This window comes from Tachypleus tridentatus, chromosome 12 (genome assembly GCF_004210375.1).
Source record: "Tachypleus tridentatus isolate NWPU-2018 chromosome 12, ASM421037v1, whole genome shotgun sequence".
Lineage (NCBI taxonomy): Eukaryota > Metazoa > Arthropoda > Merostomata > Xiphosura > Limulidae > Tachypleus > Tachypleus tridentatus.
In genome coordinates, this window is record NC_134836.1 from 123,338,888 (window position 1) to 123,350,963 (window position 12,076).

The 12,076-nt window shown below is 37.9% G+C and overlaps 1 protein-coding gene across 1 annotated transcript in view; it reads right to left on the bottom strand.

Annotated features, from left to right (window-relative positions):
- LOC143235757 (protocadherin Fat 4-like) overlaps positions 1-12,076 on the bottom strand; it is a 45,601-nt gene that overhangs the window by 13,523 nt on the left and 20,002 nt on the right. The window contains exons 9-10 of the mRNA XM_076473960.1: positions 11,320-11,631; positions 9,245-9,484 (exon numbers count right to left, since the gene is read on the bottom strand). Coding sequence (XP_076330075.1) covers positions 9,245-9,484; positions 11,320-11,631 — 552 coding nt within the window. The remainder of the gene's footprint in view (positions 1-9,244; positions 9,485-11,319; positions 11,632-12,076) is intronic.

Below are 12,076 nucleotides of genomic sequence, written 5' to 3' on the forward strand. Positions count from 1 at the left end.
ATGGTTTGTTGTTATCTACATATCTCGCCATGTTTAAAACATGAGTAGACCGCTTAAAGCTGTCCTTGTGTGTATAATCGCTTAGTAGCTCATATCAAGACAGTATAATAGCTCATGTCCAGACTATCTAATAGTTCATACCAAAACGGTATAATAGCTCATGTCCAGACTATCTAGTAGTTCATACCAAGACAGTATAATAGAGAATCTCTGGACTATCTAGTAGTTCATACCAAGACAGTATAACAGCTCATGTCTGGACTATCTAGTAGTTCATACCAAGACAGTATAATAGTGAATGTCTGGACTATCTAGTAGCTCATACCAAGACAATATAATAGCTCATTTCTGGACTATCTAGTAGTTCATACCAAGACAGTATAATAGTTCATGTCTGGACTATCTAGTAGCTCATACCAAGACAGTATAATAGTTCATGTCTGGACTATCTAGTAGCTCATACCAAGACAGTATAATAGCTCATGTGTGGACTATCTAGTAGCTCATACCAAGACAATATAATAGTTCATGTCTGGACTATCTAGTAGTTCATACCAAGACAGTATAATAGCTCATGTCTGGACTATCTAGTAGCTCATACCAAGACAATATAATAGCTCATGTCTGGACTATCTAGTAGCTCATACCAAGACAGTATAATAGCTCATGTCTGGACTATCTAGTAGCTCATACCAAGACAGTATAATAGCTCATGTCTGGACTACCTAGTAGCTCATACCAAGACAGTATAATAGCTAATGTGTGGACTATCTAGTAGCTCATACCAAGACAGTATAATAGCTCATTTCTGGACTATCTAGTAGCTCATACCAAAACAGTATAATAGTTCATGTCTGGACTATCTAGTAGCTCATACCAAGACAGTATAATAGTTCATGTCTGGACTATCTAGTAGCTCATACCAAGACAATATAATAGCTCATGTCTGGACTATCTAGTAGCTCATACCAAGACAGTATAATAGCTCATGTCTGGACTATCTAGTAGCTCATACAAAAACAGTATAATAGCTCATGTCTGGACTATCTAGTAGCTCATACCAAGACAGTATAATAGTTCATGTCTGGACTATCTAGTAGCTCATACCAAGACAGTATAATAATTCATGTCTGGACTATCTAGTAGCTCATACTAAGACAGTATAATAGCTCATGTCTGGTCTATCTAGTAGCTCATACCAAGACAGTATAATACAGAATGTCTGGACTATCTAGTAGCTCATACCAAGACAGTATAATAGCTCATGTCTGGACTATCTAGTAGCTCATACCAAGACAGTATAATAGCTCATGTCTGGACTATCTAGTAGCTCATACCAAGACAGTATAATAGCTCATGTCTGTACTATCTAGTAGTTCATACCAAGACAGTATAATAGCTCATGTCTGGTCTATCTAGTGGTTCATACCAAGACAGTATAATAGCTCATGTCTGTACTATCTAGTAGTTCATACCAAGACAGTATAATAGAGAATGTCTGGACTATCTAGTAGCTCATACCAAGACAGTATAATAACTCATGTCTGGACTATCTAGTAGCTCATACCAAGACAGTATAATAGCTCATGTCTGGACTATCTAGTAGCTCATACCAAGACAGTATAATAGCTCATTTCTGTACTATCTAGTAGTTCATACCAAGACAGTATAATAGAGAATGTCTGGACTATCTAGTAGCTCATACCAAGACAGTATAATAGTTCATGTCTGGACTATCTAGTAGTTCATACCAAGACAGTATAATAGCTCATGTCTGGACTACCTAGTAGCTCATACCAAGACAGTATAATAGCTCATGTGTGGACTATCTAGTAGCTCATACCAAGACAGTATAATAGCTCATTTCTGGACTATCTAGTAGCTCATACCAAAACAGTATAATAGTTCATGTCTGGACTATCTAGTAGCTCATACCAAGACAGTATAATAGTTCATGTCTGGACTATCTAGTAGCTCATACCAAGACAGTATAATAGCTCATGTCTGGACTATCTAGTAGCTCATACCAAGACAGTATAATAGCTCATGTCTGGACTATCTAGTAGCTCATACAAAGACAGTATAATAGCTCATGTCTGGACTATCTAGTAGCTCATACCAAGACAGTATAATAGTTCATGTCTAAACTATCTAGTAGCTCATACCAAGACAGTATAATAATTCATGTCTGGACTATCTAGTAGCTCATACCAAGACAGTATAATAGCTCATGTCTGGACTATCTAGTAGCTCATACCAAGACAGTATAATAGCTCATGTCTGGACTATCTAGTAGCTCATACCAAGACAGTATAATACAGAATGTCTGGACTATCTAGTAGCTCATACCAAGACAGTATAATAGCTCATGTCTGGACTATCTAGTAGCTCATACCAAGACAGTATAATAGCTCATGTCTGGACTATCTAGTAGCTCATACCAAGACAGTATAATAGCTCATGTCTGTACTATCTAGTAGTTCATACCAAGACAGTATAATAGCTCATGTCTGGTCTATCTAGTGGTTCATACCAAGACAGTATAATAGCTCATGTCTGTACTATCTAGTAGTTCATACCAAGACAGTATAATAGAGAATGTCTGGACTATCTAGTAGCTCATACCAAGACAGTATAATAACTCATGTCTGGACTATCTGGTAGCTCATACCAAGACAGTATAATAGCTCATGTCTGGACTATCTAGTAGCTCATACCAAGACAGTATAATAGCTCATTTCTGTACTATCTAGTAGTTCATACCAAGACAGTATAATAGAGAATGTCTGGACTATCTAGTAGCTCATACCAAGACAGTATAATAGTTCATGTCTGGACTATCTAGTAGTTCATACCAAGACAGTATAATAGCTCATGTCTGTACTATCTAGTAGTTCATACAAAGACAGTATAATAGCTCATGTCTGGACTATCTAGTAGCTCATACCAAGACAGTATAATAGCTCATGTCTGTACTATCTAGTAGTTCATACCAAGACAGTATAATAGAGAATGTCTGGACTATCTAGTAGTTCATACCAAGACAGTATAATAGAGAATGTCTGTACTATCTAGTAGTTCATACCAAGACAGTATAATAGAGAATGTCTGGACTATCTAGTAGCTCATACCAAGACAGTATAATAGCTCATTTCTGGACTATCTAGTAGCTCATACCAAGACAGTATAATAGCACATTTCTGGACTATCTAGTAGCTCATACAAAGACAGTATAATAGCGAATGTCTGGACTATCTAGTAGCTCATACCAAGGCAGTATAATAGCTCATGTGTGGACTATCTAGTAGCTCATACCAAGACAGTAAAACAGCTCATGTCTGGACTATCTAGTAGCTCATACCAAGACAGTATAATAGCTCATTTCTGGACTATCTAGTAGCTCATACAAAGACAGTATAATAGCGAATGTCTGGACTATCTAGTAGCTCATACCAAGGCAGTATAATAGCTCATGTGTGGACTATCTAGTAGCTCATACCAAGACAGTAAAACAGCTCATGTCTGGACTATCTAGTAGCTCATACCAAGACAGTATAATAGCTCATGTCTGGACTACCTAGTAGCTCATACAAAGACAGTATAATAGTTCATGTCTGGACTATCTAGTAGCTCATACCAAGACAGTATAATAGCTCATGTGTGGACTATCTAGTAGCTCATACCAAGACAGTATAATAGCTCATTTCTGGACTATCTAGTAGCTCATACCAAGACAGTATAATAGTTCATGTCTGGACTATCTAGTAGCTCATACCAAGACAGTATAATAGTTCATGTCTGGACTATCTAGTAGCTCATACCAAGACAGTATAATAGCTCATGTCTGGACTATCTAGTAGCTCATACCAAGACAGTATAATAGCTCATGTCTGGACTATCTAGTAGCTCATACAAAGACAGTATAATAGCTCATGTCTGGACTATCTAGTAGCTCATACCAAGACAGTATAATAGTTCATGTCTGGACTATCTAGTAGCTCATACCAAGACAGTATAATAATTCATGTCTGGACTATCTAGTAGCTCATACCAAGACAGTATAATAGCTCATGTCTGTACTATCTAGTAGTTCATACCAAGACAGTATAATAGCTCATGTCTGGTCTATCTAGTGGTTCATACCAAGACAGTATAATAGCTCATGTCTGTACTATCTAGTAGTTCATACCAAGACAGTATAATAGAGAATGTCTGGACTATCTAGTAGCTCATACCAAGACAGTATAATAACTCATGTCTGGACTATCTAGTAGCTCATACCAAGACAGTATAATAGCTCATGTCTGGACTATCTAGTAGCTCATACCAAGACAGTATAATAGCTCATTTCTGTACTATCTAGTAGTTCATACCAAGACAGTATAATAGAGAATGTCTGGACTATCTAGTAGCTCATACCAAGACAGTATAATAGTTCATGTCTGGACTATCTAGTAGTTCATACCAAGACAGTATAATAGCTCATGTCTGTACTATCTAGTAGTTCATACAAAGACAGTATAATAGCTCATGTCTGGACTATCTAGTAGCTCATACCAAGACAGTATAATAGCTCATGTCTGTACTATCTAGTAGTTCATACCAAGACAGTATAATAGAGAATGTCTGGACTATCTAGTAGTTCATACCAAGACAGTATAATAGAGAATGTCTGTACTATCTAGTAGTTCATACCAAGACAGTATAATAGCTCATGTCTGGTCTATCTAGTGGTTCATACCAAGACAGTATAATAGCTCATGTCTGTACTATCTAGTAGTTCATACCAAGACAGTATAATAGAGAATGTCTGGACTATCTAGTAGCTCATACCAAGACAGTATAATAACTCATGTCTGGACTATCTAGTAGCTCATACCAAGACAGTATAATAGCTCATGTCTGGACTATCTAGTAGCTCATACCAAGACAGTATAATAGCTCATTTCTGTACTATCTAGTAGTTCATACCAAGACAGTATAATAGAGAATGTCTGGACTATCTAGTAGCTCATACCAAGACAGTATAATAGTTCATGTCTGGACTATCTAGTAGTTCATACCAAGACAGTATAATAGCTCATGTCTGTACTATCTAGTAGTTCATACAAAGACAGTATAATAGCTCATGTCTGGACTATCTAGTAGCTCATACCAAGACAGTATAATAGCTCATGTCTGTACTATCTAGTAGTTCATACCAAGACAGTATAATAGAGAATGTCTGGACTATCTAGTAGTTCATACCAAGACAGTATAATAGAGAATGTCTGTACTATCTAGTAGTTCATACCAAGACAGTATAATAGAGAATGTCTGGACTATCTAGTAGCTCATACCAAGACAGTATAATAGCTCATTTCTGGACTATCTAGTAGCTCATACCAAGACAGTATAATAGCTCATTTCTGGACTATCTAGTAGCTCATACAAAGACAGTATAATAGCGAATGTCTGGACTATCTAGTAGCTCATACCAAGGCAGTATAATAGCGAATGTCTGGACTATCTAGTAGCTCATACCAAGACAGTAAAACAGCTCATGTCTGGACTATCTAGTAGCTCATACCAAGACAGTATAATAGCTCATTTCTGGACTATCTAGTAGCTCATACAAAGACAGTATAATAGCGAATGTCTGGACTATCTAGTAGCTCATACCAAGGCAGTATTATAGCGAATGTCTGGACTATCTAGTAGCTCATACCAAGACAGTATAACAGCTCATGTCTGGACTATCTAGTAGCTCATACCAAGACAGTATAATAGCTCATTTCTGGACTATCTAGTAGCTCATACAAAGACAGTATAATAGCTCATGTCTGGACTATCTAGTAGCTCATACAAAGACAGTATAATAGAGAATGTCTGGACTATCTAGTAGCTCATACCAAGACAGTATAATAGCTCATGTCTGGACTATCTAGTAGCTCATACCAAGACAGTATAATAGCTCATGTCTGGACTATTTAGTAGCTCATACCAAGACAGTATAATAGCTCATGTGTGGACTATCTAGTAGCTCATACTAAGACAGTATAATAGTTCATGTCTGGACTATCTAGTAGTTCATACCAAGACAGTATAATAGCTCATGTGTGGACTATCTAGTAGCTCATACTAAGATAGTATAATAGCGAATGTCCAGTGTGTCTAGTGGCTCATATACAAACCGTACATATAAAGAGAGGTTTGTCGTAACCGTACATATAAAGAGAGGTTTGTCGTAACCGTACATATAAAGAGAGGTTTGTCGTAACCGTACATAAAAAGAGAGGTTTGTCGTAACCGTACATATAAAGAGAGGTTTGTCGTAACCGTACATATAAAGAGAGGTTTGTCGTAACCGTACATATAAAGAGAGGTTTTTCGTAACCGTACATATGAAGAGAGGTTTGTCGTATCGCTAATATTTCATGTACACTGTAATGTTTCCTACAGTGAACCAAAAACTTCGTAGTTCTAACGTTTTAACAGCACTTGTAATAATCTCAACTCTATAAAACACAGCACGTGAGTATGGTTACTAATCATTTGTCTGTTTCTGATTAAGCACAAAGCTTCACAATGGGCTATACGTCCTCTGCCAACCACCTTATCTAAAGTTGGAGGTCCACAAACATATCACTGTGCAACTTGGCATTAAACATTAGGAAGGCAGGACGCACTTTTTGACTTAATTGTCAAACAGATAAATAGCGCTATCTTTCTAAGTGAAAAAAAACAACATATTTAACAAATTGAAACGGGCGAAGAAAAACATGCTGAGAGTGAGTTATGGTGACTGTCCAGATGTAGTTTTCTGATAATTTAACTAAGAGTAGTTTTAATGTGTTGCTGTGAGTGTATTAACGTCCTATTGGATGTTATCATGAACAGTACTGAAGCCTAGCCTTTAACCACAGCCCACATCAACCTGTACCACTGAACCCAAGCCTTCAAGCACAGCCCACATCAACCTGTACCACTGAACTCAAGTTTTTAACCACAGCCCACATCAATCTGTACCATTAAACCCAAACTTTCAACTACAACTCACATCAACCAGTAACAAAATACGATAAAGGGAAAGTCCACTTATAAATTCAACCTGAAAATTTAATTTCTCCTTTTAGTAGACTGTTATTTCTTATCAGTTGTTCGAACAAAACTACACGAGGGCTGTTTGTAGTGACCATTCTTAACTACACGAGGGCTGTTTGTAGTGACCATTCTTAACTACACGAGGGCTGTCTGTAGTAACCATTTTTAACTACACGAGGGCTGTCTGTAGTAACCATTCTTAACTACAAGAGGGCTGTCTGCAGTAACCATTCTTAACTACACGAGGGCTGTCTGCAGTAACCATACTTAACTACACGAGGGCTGTCTGCAGTAACCATTCTTAACTGCACGAGGGCTGTCTGTAGTAACCATTCTTAACTCCACGAGGGCTGTCTGTAGTAACCATTCTTAACTACACGAGGGCTGTCTGTAGTAACCATTCTTAACTACACGAGGGCTGTCTGTAGTAACCATTCTTAACTACACGAGGGCTGTCTGTAGTAACCATTCTTACCTACACGAGGACTGTCTGTAGTAACCATTCTTAACTACACGAGGGCTGTCTGTAGTAACCATTCTTAACTACACGAGGGCTGTCTGTAGTAACCATTCTTAACTACACGAGGACTGTCTGTAGTAACCATTCTTAACTACACGAGGGCTGTCTGTAGTAACCATTCTTAACTGCACGAGGGCTGTCTGTAGTAACCATTCTTAACTACACGAGGGCTGTCTGTAGTAACCATTCTTAACTGCACGAGGGCTGTCTGTAGTAACCATTCTTAACTACACGAGGGCTGTCTGTAGTAACCATTCTTAACTACACGAGGACTGTCTGTAGTAACCATTCTTAACTACACGAGGGCTGTCTGTAGTAACCATTCTTAACTGCACGAGGGCTGTCTGTAGTAACCATTCTTAACTACACGAGGGCTGTCTGTAGTAACCATTCTTAACTGCACGAGGGCTGTCTGTAGTAACCATTCTTAACTACACGAGGACTGTCTGTAGTAACCATTCTTAACTACACGAGGGCTGTCTGTAGTAACCATTCTTAACTGCACGAGGGCTGTCTGTAGTAACCATTCTTAACTGCACGAGGGCTGTCTGTAGTAACCATTCTTAACTGCACGAGGGCTGTCTGTAGTAACCATTCTTAACTGCACGAGGGCTGGCTGTAGTAACCATTCTTAAGTACACGAGGGCTGTCTGTAGTAACCATCTTTAACTACACGAGGGCTGTCTGTAGTAACCATTCTTAACTGCACGAGGGCTGTCTGTAGTAACCATTCTTAAGTACACGAGGGCTGTCTGTAGTAACCATTCTTAAGTACACGAGGGCTGTCTGTAGTAACCATTCTTAACTGCACGAGGGCTGTCTGTAGTAACCATTCTTAACTGCACGAGGGCTGTCTGTAGTAACCATTCTTAACTACACGAGGGCTGTCTGTAGTAACCATTCTTAACTGCACGAGGGCTGTCTGTAGTAACCATTCTTAACTACACGAGGGCTGTCTGTAGTAACCATTCTTAACTACACGAGGGCTGTCCGTAGTAACCATTCTTAACTGCACGAGGGCTGTCTGTAGTAACCATTCTTAACTACACGAGGGCTGTCTGTAGTAACCATTCTTACCTACACGAGGACTGTCTGTAGTAACCATTCTTAACTGCACGAGGGCTGTCTGTAGTAACCATTCTTAACTGCACGAGGGCTGTCTGTAGTAACCATTCTTAACTACACGAGGGCTGTCTGTAGTAACCATTCTTAACTACACGAGGGCTGTCTGTAGTAACCATTCTTACCTACACGAGGACTGTCTGTAGTAACCATTCTTAACTACACGAGGGCTGTCTGTAGTAACCATTCTTAACTACACGAGGGCTGTCTGTAGTAACCATTCTTAACTACACGAGGGCTGTCTGTAGTGACCATTGTTAACTACACGAGGGCTGTCTGTAGTAACCATTGTTAACTACACGAGGGCTGTTTGTAGTAACCATTTTTAAACTTGAACTTATGGAAAAGTAGTTTGTTTAGTACACACATCGCCGACATATGGGCTATTGTAACTAAACTTGGAATTGGAATGTTACTGTTGTGATACAACTAAATCCACAATAAGATAAACAGATAAAAATAACTTTTACTTCTGTTGAACTTTTGCTTTTTTTTACCAGTAAATGTTATCTTTCTTACTTGAACTTTTACTATCAGAGTCACCACAGGATTGGCGATTGTGGACACTTTGGGTCCTTGAAAGATCCTCGGATTTCTTGCTATTAAATGGAGGGTGTACTGGGGTTGTTCTTCGTAGTCCAGCTTCCTAGTTGTAAACAGTACCCCAGTGTCTTCATCCATTTCGAAAACGTGGTGGTCGTTTCCTCGAACGATGGTGTACTTTATCACAGCATTCTCCCCTTCGTCCTTATCAGAAGCCTAAAATAAAGATTTTAAAGTGAGTAAAGTACTCTTGTTCATGAAAATAACTGTCAAATGCTGTAAGAACAATTCAATGTATTTATTATTTCTTATTTGTCTTACGTTTCTGTCATGTGCCATAAGAACAATTCAATGTAATTATTATTTCTTTTTTGTCTTACGTTTCTGTCATATGCCATAAGAACAATTCAATGTAATTATTTTTTTGTCTTACGATTCTGTCATATGCTGTAAGAACAATTCAATGTAATTCTTGTTTCTTGTTTGTCTTACGTTTCTGTCATATGCCATAAGAACAATTCAATGTAATTATTTTTTTTTGTCTTACGTTTCAAACCTAAAATCCAGTTTTCGACCTGTCTTGAGTTTCAAAAACTGACTTCTAGTTTGTATATTTGATTTATTTGAAATTCCGTAAATTGTTATCTACTTTTAGAGGCTATATTCGATCTGTTATAAGTTCCCAAATTAACATATAGTTTTGGAGGGTATATTTGATCTACCTTTAGTTTCAAAAACTAACATGTTGATTTGCAGGCCATAGTTGATCTTTCCTAAGTTCTAAAACTAACATCCAGTTTTTCAGGATATATTTGATTTGCTTTAAGTTCTGCAAACTTGAAATCTCGTTTTGGAGAACATCGTCCTATATTAACCCAGACTCGAATAGAAAATTTTGGGAAAAGAAAGAGAGAGATAGTTTGATTGGCTAGCGTAATAATTCTTAAACTTTTTTTTTTCATGTTGAGCCCCCGTTGCAGAAATTTCATGTTGTGACGACCCGTACCCCAGCTACAGTACAGCTTTCGACGACCATTTGGGTAGGGACTCTAGCAGACAATACATTTGTCACAGTAATAGGCATTCGTAGATTTATTTATATATAAATCATTAACTTTACGAGACTAACATTTAAAAACTCGAAAACTTAAAATACGACTTAGTTTATTTTTACATGCTCTTTCTGTATTATAAAACACCAAGAGAAAACTGTTCCCCGGATCAGATCGGCGAAACGTAAAACTTTTATTTAAATTATTTTAGATATGTTTTATTTATAAATAAACTAAATATCTGGACCTACGTACTCTTACTGTTCGTATATTTCCAATGAGGATGGTTACATTACCGTGATTAACATTCAAGGAATTGTTCACTCTTTGGCCTCTAAACTAAAACTAAACTAAACTACCGTGGCAGGGGTTCAGTTTAGAGAGAGAGAAATCAAAAGAGTTCTCTCTCCAACTGGGTGTTCAGGAACTTTGTAGTTGAAACTTTGGCCTCTTGAAACGTCTTTCATTTATATACTAGGTGCACTACCCGCCCTCTGGAGGAAAGTTATATATTTTCATAATTAATGAAAGGTTATCTTAGGGCAAGAAAATTTGCTTCTACTCATGTGTAATTCCAGATAAAAAAAACACACGTAAAACTGAGAAATACAAAATGTGAAACCACCTATTTGTTCGCAACTCCGTATGCAATCAACAAATATTGATGTCAAATTTCGTGAGGATCTATAAATAGGAGCGAAGTAGATGTGAAAAAACAACAACGCAGAAACACCCATTAAAAACAAAGGAAAACTCAAAATGCATAATTCGTTTCTATCTCCTGATGCATCCAATAAACCTCCAAACCAACTTCCTCCATACACTGGCATACAATAGATGGTACTACTATTTTTATATAGATCAGAAATATGTCGACCAACATCTAGATGGTGCTTTATCATGGTTTGATTGAAAATATAATTTCACTATATGTATTAGAGGTAAAAACAATTGTATTGTGATATGGCGAATTCAATTTCGCATAGTCATATTGCTTACATTCATCTCGAACACTTTGTAGGGTGGTTCTTTCTCTTCAGGAACCAGAACAGTGTAAGATTCCCTGTCGAAGAACGGCGGGTTATCATTGATATCATCCACTCGTACTAGAACTGTGGCGGTGCCACTCAGCTGGGGCTGTCCTTTGTCGAATGCAATCAGCAGGAACTCAAATTTTGTCTCCGTTTCTCGATCCAAGCTCCTTTTGGTGAGAATATTTCCACGTAGATCAATATGAAAGGCGGTTCTGGCCTTATTACCAATAATGTTATAATGGACCTCAGCATTCTTTCCAGCGTCTCCATCAACAGCCTGTTAACCAATAGAAAAATCATTACTACTTTAATCTTTCTCATAAAATAGTCCAACAAATACAATAGTTACAATACTATATTGTTGTCACCAGGAATGTAAACTATGTAAATACGTCTTACGTTTGGCTTGTTATGACTTTCGCACAGAGATACACCAGGACTATCTTCACTAGCTGCCCCTAATGTAGCAGCGAAAACCAGAGGAAAGCACCTAATCATCACCGCCTGCCGCCAACTCTTGGACTACTCTTTTACCAAATAATAGTGAAATTGATCGTCTCGTCGTCCCCCGAGATGAAAAGAGCGAACGTGTTTGGTGTGTCGGGGATTCTAACTCGCGAAGCGCAGATTGCGACAGACTTTGCTGAAGTTATGCTGGTACGTCGGAGGTTCGATTCCCTGCAATAGACTTATTTTTTACCCAGCGTCACATTTCACACGAT